The following is a 23,583-nucleotide window of genomic DNA, read 5'->3' on the forward strand; positions in this document are numbered from 1 at the left end:
AAAAAGGGGGTTCATGCTTGAAAACCCTCCAATGTGGCTGAATGACAACAATTCTGCAAAGATGAGTGGGCCAACATTCCTCCACAGCGCTGTAAGAGACTTGTTGCAAGTTATCGCAAACTCTTGATTGCGTTTGTTGCTGCTAAGGGTGGCCCAACCAGTTATTAGGTTTGGGGGCAATCACGTTTTCACACAGGGCCATGTAGGTTTGTTTTTTCTCTTAATAATAAAAAGTTTCATTTAAAAACTTAATTTTGTGGTGTCAGTTCAGTTGTGTTGTCATTGACTAAATATGTAAATTTGTTTGATGATCTGAAACATTTAAGTGTGACAAACATAAAAAAAAATAAACATGTTTAAAGTGTGTCCAAAGTGTGAATATTTGGTGTGAGCACCATTGTTGTCTAGCTGTGCCTTCCGCCTGAGGGTGCCACACAGTTGATCAATTGGGTTCAGGCCACTTGGCCACTCCATCACCTTCAGTTTCCTCATCAAAGCAGTTGTACTCTTGGAGTGCTGTGTTTGCCCAATTTTAACAGTTTTTTTGGGGGGGGTCTCTGTAAAGTGATGTGAAATTTTCATTTATTTCATTTGACATTTATAATTATTTTTGCATTATTCAGCATGCAAAACTATAATTATTCTCAATGAAATTTATTTGTGTTAATATTTTGTTGTCTGGAATGGATTAATTGGATTTACATTATTTCCATCCATCCATCCATTTTCTATGCCGCTTGTCCTCACTAGGGTTTGTGGGAAAAAAAGGCTTCAGTTTTTGTAGATTTCAGTTTTCGTCTGACCTTTTGGAACAAATTAATAACGAAAACAGGGGTACCACTGGATACTGTACTAAAAATAGTCACTGAAATGTGAGGAGTGTAATCACTTTCATGAGATACTGTACATTTAGACCAATGATAAAGAAACATACATTAATTAATTTGTTAAAACTAGGCCTTTGCCAAGATTGTGCCTGTTTTGACAGCCAATAAAATATCTTACAGCATTTTAATTTTACTTGGTGATGGAATAAAAATGGACCTGGGACCCAATGGCCCAGCTAATCTAGAAGCTCTATAGCTTTTCTATCCGTGTGATAAGTTTTCTCTTAAATCTTGGCAATTCGCCCACATAATTTGTGTGATATACCGTAAGTTTTTTCATGGCTCAGCTTTGCCAAGACAAGTCCCCTGATTTATGAAGCTGAGGTGGGAAGTCTGCAGTTAGAGCTGAGATGTAAACAAATAATTACCCTTCATTGGAAAACACCCAATTAGCCTTGATTTCAGAGCATTATAATGAAATTCTTACACAAAGTGCAATGCAGGAGTTTTAGCTGTAGGCCTACTTTGTCTAAAGATTGCAACCTGGTGGCTCAGTGGATTGCAGCATGCCACATGTTTATGTGTATATTAACTGGAAGCATGAAAGGAGCATCCATTTCTGAATTAATGAGGTTGAATTGAATGTATGAATGCTTTGCGTGAACATCCTATCCATGGCATCATATTAAAGGACATTGAGAAGATTGTAGTTGGCTCTGAGGCAATTGGTAAGGTTTACGGTGTCTCAGATACGGTATTTACTAGCGGTGCGGTAGTGGTACAGGTAACCCACGGTGCGGTCCATACCTTGGTATTTGGGCTATGGTTTTGGTACGGTTTTGGTATGGTTTCTGTGAGTAAAGAGAACACCTTTTTCTCCCAAAATTCTCTATTTAATTATGGCTTAATATTAAAGAGTATTTAAAATGAAGCATGAAAATGAAAAATCTACTGGCAGGTAATTCTCTAATAAATAAAATTCGCAAATAAAAAACAAATTTTGATATAGCATACAGACAAATTTAAGGATTTGGGGCCACTTTGATGCTTTGGTACATTAAAGATGCTAAAACTAATCCAATGTAGGTCGGTATATTGTAGAATAAGATATATAAGCTTTGTGTAGTTTATGTGACCAAGAAAATTAAAGTAATATGCTAGGTCCCCAACAACGAACACCCGACTAGCGAACACTCGCGGATACGAACACAAGCCGACTGGTCTATATTTTATTTTATTTTGCCTTGTAGTCGCTCAATCAGTATTTATACTGCTACTGTACATGCTTGACCAGTAGAGGGCACTGTGACACTGCTAATGCAGCCTTAGAGCTAATGAGCCCAACAGAGGAAGAGTTAGACGCTGGGGAGATACAGTGTAAAACTAAATGGAAAGCTAAATTGTACAACCCGGACAAAGCGTGTGATTAAAGTTTATGAAGTCTATGTTAATAGGCCTGCTTAATTCAACACCACCTATAGAACACTACCTCTTTTAGAAGAGTCTAACGACGACGACTTGTCCTTTTTTTCAATATCTCCTCCTCCAAAACGACGTATGCTCGGCGGCTCCTCTTCAAAGGTAAATAACATTTATCATTACGTATTATTATATCATTTTTATTATTGTTTTTTTTTCATTAATTATACTCGTTTAATATTACTACTGCATCCAAACTCATATTTACATACATACACATATACTGTATATGTATACACGTACATGTAGTACCTATATCATTGGTAATATTACCTTTTCCCCTACTTAAGAACGATTCAACATAAGAACGGTCGTCTGGAACCAATTGTGTTCGTTAGTTGGGGACTTAGTGTATTGAGCAATATATCTAATTAGAAAGAAAAAATAACATGTTTCCGTCTGAAAAAGGCCCCTGAGCCACATTTTGGACACCCCTAGTTTACAGCGTTTCCTTTCAGGATGGTGCGAGTTCAACAGTAAGAGTTTGAACAGTGTGATGATTATTTTATTTTTACAAGAGCAGTTTCAGTGCAGATTACTATCACTGTCCTGCTCCACTGATAGAATGAGAAGATCATTCTCTTGAAGATAAAGAAAGTAGCCACCTATCTTACCTGAAGTGCAGAGTTAATAGTTGCAGCGTGCCGAACCATCCTCATCTCTACTGAACAATGGCAGCACACTGCTTTCATCTTATGCACTCATCTTTATCCGTTTACGAAAGTGAAGTGTTCAAAAACACCGCACCTCGACGTTGGGGCGAGGAGGCGGGGGGGACCGGTGGACATGTAGCTGAGAAGATCCGCCGGTGCCGAGCTGGCTCCGTGTATTGCCGAAACAAATGGGCAGGGCCACGCCACTTTGTCGCCTATAATCCCAGATATATACTCAAATGCTTCACCTTTACATCCACTTTTAGGCAGACTGTTCCTCACTCGAAATATGTGCAGTGTGAGAAATGGGACATTGCATGGCAGGGAGGGCTTTTCGCCAGGCTGGACAGGGGCATGTGCGTGCACACACACGATGCAAAATGTACCGCAAAACCACCTGTCCATAATTTGGATTGTCCCAGCAAACAGTACAGTTTTTGTGAACATTTATTGAGTTACTCCTGTGTTTGTAAGCAACTTGATGTAATTGTTGTTTCTTAATGGCTGACCTTAATGATTGACTCAACCACCAAAATAGCCAACCTGTGCGCTGTTTTTATCAGCTTAGGAGAAGTTACTAAGTCTGTCATTACTGCCCTGGTGAAGATGAGCTGTATCTAGAAGAGTATGTTTAAATAATTGATTCACTGATATGTTTTTTTGCCAAAAGTTGATCAAGGAAATTTATTCATGACCATTCCAACTCTTGTGATATCTAATTCAAACAAAGTCTGTCTCGCAATGGTACATTTCCAAACGCATGTGTTCCAAATTCTTGTGTAAACATTTACAGCAGATAAATTAATTCTTAAAGCAGGTTAACTACATTTTAACTCAAGTTATTTCCTAATATTCATTTGAACATGACAATGTGCACACAGTGCAATCAAAAGCAGTGAAACCTGTGTGTAAAATGTGGTTTGCATATCAACACAAGTTGGTAGAGGTACCGCATAGCCTCTACATCGACCACACACAAGCACTGAACAGCAATGTTTGAAATTGTGAAAAAGGTTAAAAATAAAAATTGCATCTATTCTTCTCCTCTCCAAAATGTAATAATGATTCATCTCCCCTTGCTTTAAGCATCCCCACAATGTACGGTGGATCTCATGTGCTGGATAAGTGTGGTAAAGAATGAATAAAGCCATCATTTGCATTCCAAACTTGGTGGTCAGTGGTTACCTGGAGAGCAAATGTCATCAGGATAAAGTAAATTTCTCTGTCCATATTTTTATTCAGTGTACATCAGAATACCCTCTTGCTTTGCTCATGTGCCACTGATCCATAAAAATGACCTGAAAATCAGTGTTGCAGTTTTGCGGAATCCTGCCAGCTAGCTAATATCCAAACCAACCAAATAAACAATACCTCTATCTTGCCTTTGAGGTTCTTCACTTTGTGGAGCTTATTACCTTTTGTTACCTTTTTTAAAACAGTGCGTGGAAAATGTGATTCACAACTGCAGCAGGGTGTGTGTAGAAACCAAGACAACCATCAATAAAGGGTAGGCAAAGGCAATAACAATATACGTCACTGGAAACAAACCTTGACATTTTCTGTGTCGCCTTTATAGCTAATGGAGTATATAGTCCCTCGGAGTTCACTGCAGTGAAGGACAGAATCCATGTAACAATAAAAGACACTTTGGTATTTGCATTGGTATTTGTCCATTTTTTGTTTTTATGGTGTTAAAAAATAGCTAATTGAATAATACAACATAGAAATTTGCCTTTGTGTTAGCTGAATAGGTGCAGTGTCTTTATTTGTAGGTTTCAGTCTGGAGGAGTCTGAAAGTCATCAGTAGAGTGGGACCTCGGTTATTGCTATTAATTCGTTCCAAAAGGTCAGACGAAAACCGAAACCTATGAAAACCAAAGCAATTTTTCCGAAAGGAAATAATATAAATTCAGTTAATCCATTCCAGACACTCAAAAATACAAACAAAAAATACATTTTATACAGAACAATTATAGTTTTACATGCAGAAAACAATGTGAAATAATAATAAATGACGAATGAATGGAAGTTGTTGTTGATGCAAACCTCTTGTTGCAAACTTCTTTAATCCTGGGAGATGGAATTCAGTAGTGTTTCTCATCTTCTTTAGCAAAGTGTACTCGTAACATATTTTGTCATCTCCATTGTGTTTTTACTTATTAACCTCCGCCGCTTTACTACTACAGCAATACAATAATAACTTCTGAAACTGTTGCGTGAAGAGTGTTAAGTGTAGAATACTGGCAGACTAAGGACCAGCCTGAAATAAAAAAAAAATTCTGTGAACAAACTTGAACTCATAAACTACAGTAAATGTGTATTTCATCTTGAGATTTTGTTTTGCACATGCCCAATCTGAATCTTTCCTTTTAGAAAAGATTGAATTGCATGCGTCTTCCACACAAATTTGTGTGCAAATAGAAAATGATTATTTGTTACAGACCTGATCAAAATCTTAAGATCATTTTCTGTCAGGCATTCATACTGTCATGCCCTCCTGATGGCTCTTTTTGAACGTGGTCGGATTGTCGAGCTGCATAAGCAAGGCCTCTGGCAGCATGCCATTGCTGCTGAGGTTGGGCGCAGTCAGACAGTCATTCTAAAATTTTTTGAAAGCTCCTGAGCATTATGGAACAAAAAAGTTAAGTGGTAAACCCAAAAAAATCACGCTGAGCCGGAGGATCCAATTGGCTGTCCATAAAGATACAGGGCGGTCTTCTACCCAAATTAAGGCCCTTACTGGTGCCGACTGCAGCGAAATAACCATCAGACGGCATCTACGGAAAAAGCGTTTAAAAAACAAAAAAATAATTCAAAGACTTCGTCTCCTTCAACGCCACAAAACTGCCCGTTTAGACTTTGCCAAGGAGCATCAAACATGGGACATTGAAAGGTGGAAAAAAGTTTTATTGTCTGATGAGAAAAAATGTAACCGTCACGGTCCAGATGGCTTCCAACGTTACTAGCATGACAAGGAGATCCCACCTGAAATGAGTCACAGTGGAGGGGGGTACATCAGGATCTGGGGTGCTTTTTCATTCAGTGGAACACTGGAGCTGCAGGTGGTGCAGGGTTGTCAAACAGCGGATGCTTACGTGCAGATGTTGCAGCGGGTATCCCTCATGACTGAGGGCCCTCGTCTGTGTGGTAACAGCTGGGTTTTTCAACAGGACAACGCTGCAGTTCACAGTGCTCGCTTGATGAAGGACTTCCTCAGGGAGAACAACATCACTCATTTAAATCCCATAGAGAACATTCGGGGATGGATGGCAAGGGAAGTTTATAAAAATGGCCATCAGTTCCAGACAGTTGATGCCCTTCATGAAGCCATCTCCACCTAGTGGAGCAATGTTCCCACTAGCCTCCTGGAAACACGCATCAAGCATGCCCTAATGAATTTTTGAAGTGATTAACAAGGACGGTGGAGCTACTCATTACTGAGTTATTTTTTGAGCGATGGTCTTAAACTTTTGATCAGCTGATAAACAGCCTATTTCAGTTTAATTGTTGTTTTTAATAAATTACTTTTTCAAAGTGCTTTTTGTCTCACTCCCCCTTCTTGCTTTTGCATACTGTAGGTCTACTTAAAACCTCATTAAGATCCAAATGTGCAAAATGCAAATTCTAGAAATTTTTCAACTAGTTTTAAGATTTTGATCAGGAGTGTACATTACAGAAAAAATAGGTTAGGTTACTCTAATAGTATGTGATCAAGTATAGTCGTAATTATAATTCAAGTCAAATTGGACAGCTGGCAAATTTCTCACAGTGCTTCCATGGCTGCAGTGTGGTCAGCCAGCCTGCAGAATCACCCTGCAGCCCTAGGAGAACCTCCCATCCTGCTGTGTCTACTCTTCTTTCCCCTCACACACGTTCATCCTGCCTGGTGTGCTTGTCAAATCTTGCATTTCACTCCCCTCTTCCCTCCCTCTTCCCTCCCTCCGTCATTCCCCTCTGCCTCTGCTCTTCCGCTCCACTGGGCAGGTGAAGGTGAGTCAGTCCCCTGTGGCACCACTGTACAGATTACAATGTTTCCTCATTTAATAGAATCTGGTCTCTTGCGAATCCCCATATAACGGCTGCTTCCTTTACTCTTTACTTTTGCCTCAATATTATGATTGCAATATTATGATTGATGTAATTATGATTGATGTAATGCAGGTCTTTATCCTCTTTTTTTGCTTTCAAATCATGACCAGCAGCGATGCGGGAGGCTCCAGGAGCCATATTGAACAACTACAATACTCTCTAAGGTGTTCGGGCACTTGGGTGACAGCTGTCATCGACTGCCATGTCTGAAGCTCTGTTAGATGAGCAGCAAATGAAAGGAAAGTAGGCAGCTAGTTTGAAAAATATTTGTATGCCATTTCATCTGTAAATGGACGCATATGATTAATCATGAGGATTTGTTCACGATGTTTATTTCCCTTGTGTGTTTTATTTGGTCAGCAAAATTATTTTACTGGGTGGTTTCTGTTGCATTGCTGAATATACAGTTTGATTTCAAATGATTGAGGGTATTACTCTTAAGGATTACTCATCCTATAACATTCTTTTCAACTGGAAAGGAGTGCTTCCAAAGAAGCTGTGGTGTTAATGATAGAACTTGACTCGTTAAACTGCAGTTATAAATGATTAGTAATAATGCCTGTAAATAGTGGAATATTTCCAGTTTTGCTTTGAGTTTCTGTCTGTTTCCCCCTCAACAATATTTATTGAATTTAGTTGCTATAGTAAAATACCATATACTATAGTGGGAGTTGAGTTTGGTACCAATGTGCAAGGCACAATTGCCGCATGCTGCACATTTGTGTTATCTGGTACCCGACTGCGGCAGGGGAACTTATTACCTCTCTTTCTGCATTTGTGTAGGTTTTTGGAGATTATTATCACTTCAGACATCATGCGGTGGAGAAGAGAGCATTGTCTGGGCACAAGGGGATGCACCTGAGACTACACCAAGAAGCACAAGTAAGACATGTCGGGGCTCTCACAGCTCATTACATTACAAAAACAGCCATACTTAAATGACCAAATTATTTTAAAATGAGACAACTTTTCTTATTTCTGCCGACGGGGTAAGCAAAATTTGCTTGGCTAGAAGAATATTCTTGTGACTTTTAAGAATACAATTAGTCCTAAATTGAGAAATCAGGTCCAAGATTAAGCAAGTTGTTCCTAATTGCATAGCTAGATTTAAGTAAATTGTTCTAATTACAAGGTAAGAATTAAGCCAGATACTCTCATATGTACACAAATTGAGATAAAATTTGCTTTTATGAGGCTAGATTCAAGTAAAATGTTATGTATTCTATGTAGGAATATTGTTCTTTAACAGAGGTATTCCCATTGACAAACAAACATTCACACTTATGCACAAGACGAGACAATGCACGACATTGGAAGCAAGACGAGATTTTATCGTTAATTTTCAGCACAATTTTAGTTTTTTTTACAAGTTAGTTCCTCACGCTAGACCAGGGGTCTCAAACTCAATTTCACTGGGGGCCAGTGGAGGTAGAGTCTGGGTGAGGCTGGGCCGCATCAAGCATTGGGAGGAGGCATGGGAATCTCAGGGCACCTCACAATACGATACAATTCACAATACCTCCATGTGATAACACCACTGTTAGTTCAGTGTTGGTGATTACTTGCCCCTGTAAGTATGTAAATAACACTGAGCTTGCCCGGATGTTGCGGGCTGCAGTTACACTACTCTTTGATGTCCAGTCGTGGGGCACAAGATACGATTTGGTGGGCCGCAAATGGCCCGCGGGCCGCAAGTTTGGGGCCCCTGCGCTAGACCAATGATCTCCAACGATTTTGTTTACACAAAAAATGGAAATGGCCAAGAGCTACTCATTTTTGTAACATTTATTTTCATAGCTTATATCAACCCAAACAAACTGAATATGCTTGTTTTACCAGAACATTAACAAAATGCTCGTATCCACAAATCACATTGTATTTCAGACTGCATTTCTTTCTAGAGTTCATCACATTATTAACTTAAAACCTGAATGAAATGCAGGCTAGCGGGCGCCTCATGTGGTTGTGGGGGGGGATACCTGGTGCCCGCGGGCACCGCGTTGGTGACCCCTGCGCTAGACTGTATACAAGTTGGTGGTGTCAGTAAACAGATCTAAAATTACAGTCGAGCTCTGTGGGCAAGAAACGTTTCATAATAGTTCAAAACTTTTGAGATTGGTGCAGAGCTTCTTTCTGTTCATCCATACAGGAAGTCACAAAAAAATATGCTCATTGTTAATATTCCCACATGGGGGCTGTGGCGTTTGGCTTTGCAAGCATCTTTTTTGTTCAGGTTGCGTTGTCCTTTGTCGTGTTATTAATACACTGCATGACTCCAACTGTATTCTTAATGTAATTTTTTTTTAGAAAACGTCCTTTCTTGATAGCATCCTATTAGCTTGTGAACAAAATGGCAACGGAAGTCAGCTACGCCCATCTATGATGTAATCAGTTATTGAATCTCAAAAATGTGAACACAAAACACGATTTTATAGCTTTACAATTATAGTTTGACATGCAGAAAACAAGAATGCATATAAATACATCTGTAAATGGCGAATGAAAGGAATAAATGAACGTTTAAAATTTTACCTTCATTGAAGACGTGACTGTTCCCAAAGACAACATGTGGCAGCCAGACACCACACGGACGTCATTTGCCTGTTTTGTCATGAATTATTTATTGAATTAAATGGTGTTTCTCACCTTTTTTATCAAAACACCGGCACTTGCAACTTTCTTTGGCTCCATGTTGGGTTATTCAGGTGGAAAACACTTTTGAATTCAAGAAACAACTCATGGGAGGTGGTGTCCATATGGTGTGTCACTGCTACATTGCTTCTTTGGAAATAGTCACGTGAAGGATCACGATTTCAATGAAGGTAAAAGGTAACCTTAAATGTTCATTAATCTTTTTCATTTATCAAAAGTACAAGGTAGAATTTTAAGTTGGATTCTTCAAGCCATTTAGGTTACAATCTGGTTGGCCCTTGTCCACCAATTCATGTCTGGCATACTCCCAGTAGGCATCACGAGTATAGCATGCCTGGCAGTTGCTTGAAAATAAAATAAAAAAAGGTCTGGCAGTGCTCTCCACCACCATTTTGCTGCACCCGATAGAAGAGAACAAAATTAAAGTTTATTTTCTCCAAGTTAGTGAAAGTTGCTGTGGAAGCCTGAGGAGAGTATAAAGAGCAACCAGCCACAAAAAACAATCTCAAGCTATTTCATGTGCTGAATTTAGATTTCATAGGCCAAAGTTTATGCTGTCAATCATTTTTCCAATTTTGTTTTTAAAGATTTTTTAAACTACTTTCAGGAACACTTTTTCCAGTTAAATATTCCCAAAGACGCAGCACACCGAACAACTATTTTGAGGAAATATTTCTTGGTGAAGGAATTGGAAACAAGGTCGCATAAAGGTTAGCACTGTGGTCTTGAAATATCACAACCTACGTATATTAAAGGGATAGTTTGGATTTTTGACATGAAGTTGTATGACATCCCCATCAGCAGTGGGCTATATCAACAGTGACTTACGCCCCCATTTGGTCCGAAGAGTCCAGTTCTGGTCAGATTTCCGTGGTGTGGGACGTAGTTCTGCTTAGTTGCTGAAGATGCTCGCATCTTTATCACATACACACAAATGTGATGAACGGAGCGCTGCGGCCATCTTGTTTACGTGTGTGATCCTCAGCGGAAGAAGATGTGAGCGTCTTCATCACATACACACGAATGTAGAGGCGACAGTGGGCAGGCACACGGCAGGAGAAATATAACGCAGAGCGATTTGTGAGGTCTGATCTTTTTGAGGAGGCATTTTTATATGTATTACACTTTTTGAAAGCATATTGTTTTGAGAAGCCAAACTCTTTACTCAAATGACCCAGCAACTAATCAGAAATATGTCCCTTGTCACCGAAATTCGACCAGAACTGGACTGGCGGGACCAAATGGGGGCGTAAGTCACTGTTGATATAGTCCACCGTTGATGGGGATGTCACACAACTTCATGTCAGAAAATCCAAACTATCCCTTTAATTTTGCCACTTTTGCCCGCAGTTATAGAGTTAAAGAAGAACATTACACAGATCTAAATATGCAAAAATTACACGCAATGCTGAATAGAGATATCAATGACAGATATCTGATATATCTCACTGGGACTGTGTATTTTTTTTTTTAAATCAAAACAGCACGTGAAAGGATGACATTTTTGGGGGGGTTGTTTTTAAAATTTTAATGAAGTAGGAGAACATTCACATGTTTCATGAATATTTTGCAACTCTGTTGTAAGGAAGATTTGTCTCAGATCAAGGGCAAGATTTCACATAATTGAGATAAAGATGGAATGCAACACAACTTGACCACGTTTCCAAAAACTAGCAAAAGAAAAATGTGTGTTATTTGTCGGTGTCCGTAGAGTTAATTCTCTTTTGCGACGTTGTTGCTGTGTTTGACTGTCAAGACCATCATGCACCTTAAAATTTTGGATATTAATATGTTATCTAACAACTAAGCCTGTACAAATTTTAATTACTAAATTGAAGCTATACTCCCTTTCAATGCCTCCTGAGTCAACGACATCCCACATTTCCAACCATGTAGGTTGTAACGTAAAAGAAGATGGCTGCCGTTGCAAAGGACAATGACATTTAGCTGTGACATTGAGCTCAAATCTAACAGGCCACATGCAAACATAAATAGTAATAAATGATAGAGTCCAAAGAGATCTTGGATGTTAACAAGTCTCTGAGAACAAACTGACAGAGGTACTCTGAGAGGCTTAGCAAATACAAAAGCACTTCCAGTGGCTCTAAGGATGGCCTTGGCTAACAACCAGTCCAAACAGGGATAGGCTACAGCATACCCCTGCAACCCTAATAGAGATTAAGTGGCATTGAAAATGAATGAATGAATGAATGAACTGCTTCAGATGATGTTGTAGTGTAGCTGTTTGGAGTTGTCTGAAACTTTAATCACCGAGCCGTTTTATTTATACTCGCACATCTGGCTGAACGCCAACTTTACAAGCACCGGCGTGCTGCCAATCACCTGTGGAAATTATTTGCTGACTCGTCCAAGAAGTAATGTAAGTCAGGTGTATTGGTGACTATGTATCCGAAGATAAGGGGACTTACATTTTTATCGATAGAGTGTCGTTATCGTGGCAATCTTACGGCGGTCCCGGCTAGCTTACTTAATGTGTTCCCCTCACTGTAAACGCATGTATGGCACATCGCTAACAACACTATCGGCCTACATGGGCGACCCCGGTTTGAAAACCCAGTATGGCACATACTACGGCATGGCATATACGCTATGCCCAGATGGCGAGCTGTAAAACTATAGAGCTTGCCGTGTTGTTGGCGTCTTGTAACTTGGTCCAAATTTAGCGCTAGAGCTTCTGGGCTGTACCCTGTACTGATGCCCATGAGGAAAAATCCCTTGTGGTGGTCCGCTGTGCCAAAGCGGCCTAGAAAAGAGAAGAGCACACAAGAAGATAGTATTCGGCTTATATTTACACAAAACCATATTGGTTCAGTGTAAACGATAGTTTCAGCTCCATCCATCCAGGGTCACAGGCATATGCTGGAGCCTATCCCAGCTGTCTTCGAGCGAGAGACGAGGTACGCACAGGACTGGTCGCCAGCCAATTGCGGGGCACGTGTAGACAAACAACATCCTGGCCAATACCAGCTCTCAAAATGTAATTTGTAGAGACTGCACTGGAGGATCATGGAAAACTGAGTCCCAGTGTTGCATTTTGACATGGTACAATCTGAACTGATACAATGCAAAGTCGGATGCAAAATCTATTTTAATTACCATCATGAAGTAACCTTGGCATACATGTGAAAGGTTTATCCAGTACATGGGCCATATGATTTCTGCTTTAAGAAGTCCTTGGATGCCCATTGCTCACAGAGTTAGTACCAGACTAGCCTGCAAGTAAAAAAAGAAAAAGCACCATATTAGTGGGTGGTTTGTTGTTGGTGTGCATATTTATGTGCATGTGGTCCATGACCTGGTCCTAAAATAAATGTTATAAAAGACTGTTTGAGTTGGATTAGAGAGTGCTCAGATTTGAGTTTAGAAAGTGCTAAGATTTGAGTTTGTTTGGTGTATTTCTTCTTATAGTCACCAATCTGCTCTCTTTTAGATTAGCTCCATTGTGTCTGTTATTCAGCTGTGTGATGCTGACATGCAGCTTTTCACCATGCGTACTGTATAATCAGACAGTGGAAAAAAGACAATTGCATAAGCTTTAACCATGAGTCTTGCTTAGCTCTGACATATATTTGAAAACATAATTGTATTTGGAATTCTATTTGGAGCAAATCAAAGTAGAAGGATTTTTTTTCACATGATGTGCTTTATAGAGTGTTGTATTTTTTCTCTCATTGTTTGGCCATATGTGTACTGCCTGATGATAGCCACCTCGTCCTGGCAGTTTTTCACTAAGAATTCACATAATTGGGATTCACCTATTCCACCTATGAAGCGCTCTGAAAACATCCAAAAACCACCAAGAAAGCTTAATTTAGTTGCTATGACCTGAATATTAACCAAGCTATAGCGGCATCGTTATTGTAGGAGCTAACACAGAGGAATTACTTGGCTTGCGTAGGGACATGTCTAGATTGACTATGAATATAACTGTGATATGAAGCACAGTATGTGCTCCATATATCAGAATCAATATCATTGTGACTTACTCGAGAGACAGTTGTCTGTCTGGTCCAGCTGGCCTGGGGCATCTTTTCAGTACAAGTCTTTTCTGTGTACAACTCAGAGCAGCAGAAACACTTGACTTCTGTTGGCATGGCTTGGCAAGCTCCACATTTACACCACCAAGCCATGCTGGCCTTGACTCTCTCGGCCGCGGTTTGCTCTGACATTTCACCCTCTCTTCTTGCCAGTTCAGCTTCTAAAACCTGTAGGTCATCCTCAGTATATTCAGACTCAGAAAGATAAGGTTCTGGATCCTTTTATTTTTTTACCTGTCTTGTTCAACAGCTTAGTCATGCAGTATCGGTGAACTGTATGATTGTTTTACCAGAACAGTTTTGCTTTACAACAGGTGAGTACTCCTTCTGTTCCAGTTGCATTGCAAATTTATTGTTAAAACCACCGAACAGAACATGTTTAGAGGGACAACAGACAAAGAAGAAAGACAGAGAAAAGAGAAAAGACAGCGTTAGGTCACATCATTGATTGTAATTGGAGTCTGAGTAGGGGACTGTGTCTTTAATTGCAACTAAAATGAGAGTAGTACTATTTTCTGTACAACTCAAGATAGTAATGATGTTACTGATTTCATCAACAAATTATTAAAATAAATTAAAAAGATTGGCAGAAGTTGCATTGTTATATTGCAATGTTGTTTTCTGACAATGTTAAGTTAAGGTGTGTGAAGAAGGCTAAAATTGTTTGTGTTTTTACTGAAATTCCGGTGTAAAATGTATGTGTAAAGCTCACACCCTGAGCACAGCAGTGGATTGCTTGGACAGCGCGTGCTCTGTGGTCACTGATGCAGTGAGGTCAGTTCTGTGTAGATACAATGAAATTAAAACATTCATTGGTTACTGGAACAAAGTTGATGGCCTCATTCTTTTACAGTAGCCAATGTTTCCTTTGAGGTTTATCACCACTGGGAAGTTGCATCAAAGATACTTTCATTCAGACTGCACACTCGGCAAGACAACATTACCATGAAACACAGAGCTCAAGAAGCATTGTACTTTGACAGCGGCATGAAATAAATCAATAAAGAAAGCTTTTGGAAAAAAAATGTCTTTTGCTTTCAGAATCAAGCATTTAAAGAACATTTACACAGACATTACATTTTATGTAGGTTGTTTTTTCTTAATAATAGCAAGATTGTGTGCTTATATAACAAAAACTTTTTTAAAATGCACTGTCACCCACTCTACCAGGTGACACCTACCAAGTGGCACCTATCCCAGAGTCTTCAGGACTTCAAGGGTCCTGTTCTGTAAAACTGCATGAATCCCACCTTCCTGACACACCTCAGGAAAGTAATTAATAAGACTTCCCCACCATGCCTGTCTGTATAGTTTTACATATTATATTTTGGACGCTGCTGTAAGTGTGTATTTTCACATTTACGATCAGTTGGATATTGAAGAAACTACCCACATGAGAAACTAATAACGTCTCAGTGATAACTGTGTGTGTGCGTGTGTTGTACGCCTCAGGTTCTATGGGCAGAGCAGCAAGTGGTAAAGAGGAGGAAAAGGAGGGATGTCTTTGAAGACCCAACAGACCCGGATTTCCCCAAGCAGTGGTACCTGGTGTGTGAAACTTTTTGACATACATGTTCTGAAATGTGTTGATATTCCTAAATCATTGCCAATTGACTTGATGTATTGGTCAAGTGTTTTTATTTAGAATTCAATTTTATATGGCTGAATAGTGCCTTGGCTCCATATCCAAGCGAGCTGCCTTATTGTTGTAGCTCGTACTGCATCATAGCCTTGGCTTCTACTGTACTGTATGTTCTGTGGTAATTTTTTTTTTTTTACCTTTCTTTTATGCTGCGATTGGTGAATATGTTTCTCCATTTGTCCATGATGGCCTTACTCCTACAAAATCTATTTAATCAGTTTATAAAAGATTTTAAGCAGCATAGAAAATGGATGGATGGGTAAAAGGTTTTAATCTACTAGGATATTGTTCAGATGGACCACCATTATCACATTAATGGCCACACGTTTTTTTTACGTTTTTTTTTTCATTCTTTGTTTTCTTTTTGATGCTTCAGTTGGCCCCCGTCTCCTCTTTTCAGCTTTTTGTTGGCACACTTTTGCTACTGCAAAGGACAAGTAACATGGTTATGGGCTGATTTAAAGCAGCCATGAATAGGAGATGAAACAACACATCTACAGTTGCACACAAGGGCTTTGTATTTTACACTGCTTTGACGTGACAAGTAAATAGAAGTAGAGGATAGGGCAGTTACATCTGTGTAATGATGCTTTCTCTTGGCTGTATTTTATCTTGTGGTTTAATAGATGTGTGGCTGGAGTCCAACATTTCTCGTCGTAACCCTGAGCAGCATGTTGTCCATCTATTTCCCCTGTAGCACTCCCTTGATACTTTGTATGTTAATTATAAATATCACACTTTCACCAGTTGATAATACCATATTTGTCTCCATCCTCCTCCACTTTTTCAGGCTTCTACATAATTTCAAATCCAATACAGTTCCATTTCAGTTTAAATTCCTGAACATACCAGCTATAGTAGGACACTTAACCGTTATAGCTCATCCTTAGGAGCAGACGTACAAGTATAGGGATGATGACATAAAATGGGGGAATTCAGTGTTTACAAGCCACCTATGATCTTCTTTAACTCTATAAGGTAAACACATTCATCACCAAGTGGCGGGCCTCGGACCCAGTGATGGCCCTTTACGGACCGCGACCAATTAAAGAGAATGGGAACTATAACGACTTATAATCATGCTCACGGACCGATCACAGTGGCAATTTGCGGGCATAATAATTTCAGTTATTACGGTTACGTGACAGGAAACGCGAGGACATCAATCAAAATGAACCAATGAAATAGTTTGTTTACTTGCTGAGAAGTGAGTGAGCCATTGCTTGCTCAAAAGTAAGAAAAAGGAAAAGGGAAACATTTAAAGTGAGTGGACAGCCCAATATATGTTCATTCTTTCAGAAGCCAGTGCCAAACCGCTGTGTCTCATATGCTCTGAATTTGTAGCGCTGGTCGAAAGTGCAAACGTGATGCGACATTGCCTGACAAAACACATCACTGGATGGGAAGTATCCACCCAAGTCTGATTTCAGAGCGTGGAAAATAACGTCGCTTAGAGCCCAGTATGAAACGTCTACGAGAGTTATAACACATTAATTTACAGCACAGCAACGTGCAAATGAGTGAGTGAGTCACTAAGGATCGTATGAACAATGGAGAAAAAACTTGCACTGACGGGAGAGTTGTGCAGGAGTGCTTCTGCTGCAGGGACCTTACTCAAAGGTAAACAAAAAGACGAATTGTGTGACAACTTCTGGCAAATCCCAATGTCAGCTACAACGATAACAAGAATATCTGAAACTTTAAGAGGCTGTACTGTTTCTTTTAAAGAGACACTGATTGTTATTATTTAGAATTTTTTTCTGCGAAACCGGTGCAGTTCTATTTCATTTAAAAATAAGCCTCTTGTGTTCTTTCCCTGTTTGCACGGTCAAACCTTTTATTATTTATTCGGAATTTGGTTCGATTTTCTTTTAAATGCAGTTTAGGTGCCAAGATAATTGTGTTGTATTGAAACAACAGGGTAATGTGCAGGGTTTCATTTCATTTCATATTCATATAAGCTATAGTGCATTTCATTGATGCAATTTAAGGCAAAAATAAGATTCGGACCTTCGCTGTGAAAAAAATTGCATAAACGGACCTTACTAAATTTTAATTGAAGACCCCTGCTCTATAAAGTAAACCCAGATTTTAACTGGTTCCTGACCCGAAAGTTAATTTCTGCGAAGTCGGATTCCTTTCTTATAAATGCTGTATTTTCGTAGTTATGGCATAGATGCGTTTTTTTCTAAATGCGTTTTTTTTAACATTATTAGAGCATGTAGACATGAATTAACACCCATATAATTACCTTTACATTAATATTACCCAACATAGTCGAAATAATCAGAGAAAATAAGTCAAACTAAATGTGTTCCGGTGCGCGTAGGGGGAGCAGAATGGATGGCAGACAGGAAGTGACGTCGGGGGTTCAGAGTTTAGTTTTAGCCTGTCGTGGGTTATGGCTGCAACTGTGGCCTGTGTTATTATAATAATTATTATTATTATTATTTAGGGATGTCCGATATTGGCTTTTTTGCCAATATCTGATATGCCAATATTGTCCAACTCTCAATTTTCAATTCCAATATCAACCGATACTGATAGCGATATGTGTAACGTCACATATCTCCTGTCATGGAATTAACACGTCTGTTGTGAAACTAATGGATACAGCATCAGCAATTAGCTTCTCGACATGGCTGTAAACAACATCTCGCGTCAGCAAACTACCGCCTCTGCCCATTCCTGCTACCCCATAGACATATGAATGAATGAATTGTGCGCAGGAATACAGTGTTTTCCACATCGTCTGCAAATTATGCTCTCAATTATGCTCATGTTATAATAGCCAAATCATGCAGTCTATGTAGCAATGTTACAAAATATCTAAAGAAGTATGTAAAGAAAGCAGTCAGTTCAGGACAACCAACTTGTATGTACCGTTTAATATTTTTGTTATTCGTTGATATTGCTATGTTTGTCTACCCAGTGTTAAAAAACATTTCGCTTAGAATCTTAGAGTAAGTACAGTGGTACCTCGGTTAACATCCACCCCGATTAACACATTTTGCAATTAACATCCAAAGTTTTTGCAAAAATTTTGCCGTGGCTTGCGTTCATCCGTTCTTTAGCGTCCAAAATACCATCCAGTTTGTTTACGCCACCATCTTGGATCACATGCTAAAGACAAAATTTTGTAATACTTGCAGGTGATCACGCAATGCATTGTGGGCCACTGGCACCATTTCAGGACAACAGCGTTTGTTCATATTAGAGTTGTGGGAGATACAGGACATAACAAACACATGGACCACACAAAAGAGAAAACCGATGGACCGTACCAAGACAAGGGTACCTAGGGACAAGACCTCCGAATTTTACAGCTTAATGAGAAGACCATCGTCATTTCAGAGGTTTGAAAATGTGACGGCAGTGGCTTTGTCATCGGCCGCGATGCATACACATCTACTCCGGTTCCCATGTGACAGTCTACCAACTCGGCCGCACATTGAGGGTGACACATTTTACATCCATAACACTAATTTCTGGTTCCAACAACAAAACATAAGCATCCCAAGTCAAACATAGCACACGTCCATGATGTCACTGCCGCCAGTGGTTGTTTTTTTTTTTCCTTTTGTATATTAAAGGTAGATATTTGTTGGTTCTAGCACATTGATATTTAGTTTGATATATTTTTTTTATATTTTTGCAAATTGTGGTTGCAGCACAATTATTGGTTTATTTTGTGTCATTTTTTTAATTGATGGTTTTGTGGGTTTTCCCGAACAAAACTAGGTAAAAGTGATATTAAATGTTCAGTTATCCATTCATTTGTCATTTGTAATTATTTTTGCATCATTTTCTGCATGTAAAACTATAATTGTTGTCTATGAAATGTGTTTTGTGTTAATATTTTTGGGTGTCTGGAACGTATGAATTTGATTTACTTTGTTTTCTATGGGAACATTTGCTTTGGTTAGAGTCCGTTTTGATTTGAGTCAGACCTTCTGGAATGGATTAACCAGGTACCAATGTACCATCTCTATAATGGTCTTTTGTCTCCTCCAGTCCACCCCGACTCATCAGGACTTGAATACCAAAGTAGCCTGGGCTCAGGGTTACACTGGAAAAGGTATTGTGGTGACTATCCTGGATGATGGCATTGAAAAAGACCACCCTGATCTCATCAGCAATTATGTAAGTTTTAAAAAAAATGGAGTAGCGACACCATTAAGAAACCTGAACCTGAATTCATTAAGTTAGAACCTAAAGAACACTGACATCATGAGTGTTCTAAACCTTTGTTCTTTGTCTCTTAGGATCCAGAGGCCAGTTATGATGTTAATGATGGAGATGCTGACCCTCAACCAAGATACACCCAGCGTAATGAGAACAGGTATTACTCACTTAACATAACATTTTGGCAATAAATCGGTTTTAACTGGTAGGCAATTAAGTACATTCATAAAATGCAAATTAATAAACAGGGCAGGAATTTTGTTATTATTTTGTTATTACTCAGAATTAAGCCAGATAACATGGGTCTGGATACATTGATCTGTCCAATGATTTTGCCTAACGTTATTTCTAACTTTGTGCTGTTCGTGCTCGAACGTGTACAAAAATGGGTCACTTCTACTTCATCCTCATGTAGCATCAAGTTCCAGCCCATACAGACTTGCAGCCATTTTGGCACTGATTTGTTACAAACACAGGCCTTTTTCACTTGCCTTCAGTGATTCTTGCATGCCACCCCTCAAGTCTTTGGTGATTGCATTAAAACATGTTTACTGGACTTCAATCATAGAACCGTAAAGCCCCAGCATGGAACACAATTTAAATCTCCCTCTTGCTGTTTTTCTGTGTATTGCTGCTGCCTGGAGTAAATGAGAGGCAGCAAGGATCTTCATAAATGCACAGCAAGAATTGTTGTCTTGTCTCTGTCCTCGAAACACTGCCACTTTCGCTGTTGCCCTTATTTTTCTTAATGTCAGTTTCAGAGAGCACATCTACATGGTGCGGGTGGGAGTAAAGTGTATCAATCTTTGTGCAATTGCAGATGCTGTGAGATAAAAATGTAATTGTCTCTGCTCAGCACTTCTTGTTGCAGCTTTTTTCTGTGACGCAATTGTGTGGTACATGTTGCATTGTTGCATTTGGCCTTTTGAAATATAAGTGCTTTTTTTGTCATAAAAGCATCTGCAATTTTTATCAGAAGTCTTGTTTCTTGTCGATGCCCTGAGGTTGAGTAGTCAGGCAGAGAGAAGTCATGCAGAGAAGACCCATCCCATTCTGTCAGTATAGAGTACATAGAGCTCACATTGTCCCACTAACAGAACAAAGCACCACCGGAGGGGATTAGTCACTGTCTCTGATTTAGCTTCCCTATGGAGCCAAATATTCACCTTGAAAAGGCGCACAAGACATTATTTTAAATCACAGAGGACTGAAATTTGAATTTGCATGCAATCTATTAGACCAGCCAGTTAAGTTATGTGTGAGTGTTGTGTTGGTGCTTAGAAGACCATTTGACATCCAGTGATTTAAAGTGATACTGAAAGCGCCTGAGAAATAGCAATAACTCCTTTGCAATCAGATTAAAATCGATAATTGCTGGTAAAAAAATAAATTGTACAGACGTAAGGTGGATGTTTTCCACAACAATGGCAGCCAGTTTGATTAAATAATGGCATAAAATGAAAATGTTACAATTTTTTAAAATGAAGATGTGAGGCTGTGTGTCACGTTCCGCTTGACATGTTGGACTTCAGGTCTGGTTTTCCCATGGCAGCTGTGATTCCCTGTTTGTGACTCTTATTTTGTCATTTCATTTTCTCTTCGGCACCACTGGCAGCACCTTTACTCTCTGTTTAGAGCACTGTTTGGAGTTGAAATTAGTATGTTATTTAAGTTCAGCTGTTTGCTCTGCTAGTTGGCAAATCGTTTTTTATGCTGCACTTGACATTTCATGTCCTCGAGATATAGACTATCTTCGGTTCCAAGAATTATGCTCTCCCATAAGGAATATTCTTCATTCTTTTATTTTGACGCTAGCCCTAGCCTTGAAGCCTATTCCTCATTCTTGTTTTGTTACGTTGTATTGTCGATGTGTGAGCTCCTCTTTGGTTGAATACCCCATTGTATCATCACAAGAGACTAAGATTTTAACATTTTAACATTATTTTTAAACAGACTTTTTAATTTAACTGAGTCACAAAACATTGAAGGTGCATTTTTAAATGTTTATTCTCCCCAAAATTATTACATCAACAATATTATTGTCTACATTATTTTGAGACCAAATTAACCGCTAATTAACCACAGGCAATTCGTACTGTCTGTCAAACTAATGTATTAAAGGTCTTTTGTGATGTAGCAAAGTACATTTTCTGTGATTGCACACAATTTTGCGCTGTTCCATTTGTATTTGCTTTGTCTTGGTTCACCTTGTTTGAGAGAAGAGAAAAACAGACACACATGCACACATGCATCATTTACCATGTGATTAAAATATTTATTATGCAAGACTGTTTTTTTCTGAACAAGAAATCTCGTTGCGGTTTAATGTTGGGAGATTTCGTGTGACACCCCTTACTACATGTTTTTCCAGACAGGGCTATATTAGCCTGACGTTGGGCCTGACCTCCGATACTCAAGTCTTTGAGGAGTCTTGATGTTGACTTGCCAACAAAACCTCTGCAACCAACTTTAACTGGGACAACTGTGGCTTTCCAGGCCCGTTGTTCTGCATTAATCCTTCAATACAGCATACTTAAGCCTTTTGCTCTCATGGGCCTTGCCCACAGAATACCCCCAAAGCACTGTGAGGCACAATGATGTACACGCTTTGTATTGAAGGGACCAGAGCACAAGGTCAGAGCTGAGGTTGGTAGTGACAAGGTCAGCGAACAGCCTCCAGTCTCATGCTGCAGCCAGCTACCCGGCCTCAGATGATACCGTGCAGGTCTTAGGTAGCTTCTCACTTTCGCAAACAAATTGTCTTGTGGAAGAGGAGTTGGAGGACAGCGGAGGAAGGGCACTGATGACCATCTGTCTACTCTCCAGCATAGCAGCCAGTCACTTAAGCACTTGAGTGTTCCACCAACCTTGTGTCAGGCTGGTCTTACATCCTACTAAGATGTGCTTCAGGTTAGCTGGAGAGGGCAAAGGAGGCACGTGAGGTCTTCTCTTTCTTCCCATTGCCAGGGTGGGGGATGTTTTTGCTCTGTATGGGTAGCAGGAATCTGCCAGTATCATCCCCAGTCGTACTTTGGTGGTCTTGTACACGTCTGTGAGACTGGCCAGGGGAAGCTCCAGGATCACTTTCCCATGTTGCTGAGACATCTGAAAAGACGTACTCATTTCCTGCCATCATCAAACACTCAAGCTTGTCTACTTTTGAGATTGGTACCTTAAGTTGTAGCCTGCTTCTTGACAATTTGACAAATGTTTACACTGATTCCTATGTGAAGTAATGATAACACAAGAGTGGGAAACCTGCAAGAAGACAATCATACAGTTTATAGATTGTTGTTTACAAAGCTACAAAGCCTGAATCATATAATCCTCCAACACTAATCTTGTTTGCTCTACTTGTAATGGCTTGTTTATTTTCAGACAACCAGGCAGACTTGGGGAGATGTTTGTTTATTATGTGTACTTTCCTAATTTATTTACAAGGGCAATGATGTTGAAAGTCATTGATTTCTAAGTGTTTTTGGTGGGCTACACTGGTTAAAACTGGCAGATAAACGATTATTTGAATCAGATACGATTGAATACAATGCTGTACAATGTACAAATTTGTGAGGGAATGCTATTCATTGTTCAGATTTGTTTTCTTTGTACTTACACTATACAAAATTTGATATGCAAACATCTACATTATTTTCATATTTATGCTCTAAGTGCAAGTGCAGTATCAGTCATTTTAAGTACAGACCCCATCAAAATGCTTTGTTTTGTCTCCTACCTCAGTGCTGCTTAGGACTTTGTGATAAACCATTTTATTCCAAGAGTATAACATCTGTCATTGTTTTATCACAGGCAGTAACTGTTTCACTTGTGTCCCTATACTGATATCAAACCTGAGGTTCTTTGGTCCTGAGCTGATAAGCAGGTCCTGATGATAAGCAGGTGACTTTGTTTTCTTGTCCACTGCTTGCAGCAGTCCTTGAATATACAATAAAACGCAATACAATTTTTTTTATATAGCACTTTTAAACAAACATAGCTGT

The 23,583-nt window shown here is 39.4% G+C and overlaps 1 protein-coding gene across 3 annotated transcripts in view; it reads left to right on the forward strand.

Moving 5' to 3' along the window:
* furinb (furin (paired basic amino acid cleaving enzyme) b) overlaps positions 1-23,583 on the forward strand; it is a 92,870-nt gene that overhangs the window by 30,665 nt on the left and 38,622 nt on the right. For 2 of the 3 annotated variants that reach the window (XM_054775363.1, XM_054775365.1), the window contains 4 exons: positions 7,832-7,930; positions 15,211-15,306; positions 19,415-19,543; positions 19,666-19,742. In XM_054775363.1, coding sequence (XP_054631338.1) covers positions 7,832-7,930; positions 15,211-15,306; positions 19,415-19,543; positions 19,666-19,742 — 401 coding nt within the window. Of the gene's footprint in view, positions 1-7,831; positions 7,931-14,928; positions 15,031-15,210; positions 15,307-19,414; positions 19,544-19,665; positions 19,743-23,583 lie in introns of all 3 variants that reach the window. The other variant, XM_054775364.1, reaches the window with a different exon arrangement.

This window comes from Dunckerocampus dactyliophorus, chromosome 5, assembly GCF_027744805.1.
Source record: "Dunckerocampus dactyliophorus isolate RoL2022-P2 chromosome 5, RoL_Ddac_1.1, whole genome shotgun sequence".
Classification (NCBI taxonomy): domain Eukaryota; kingdom Metazoa; phylum Chordata; class Actinopteri; order Syngnathiformes; family Syngnathidae; genus Dunckerocampus; species Dunckerocampus dactyliophorus.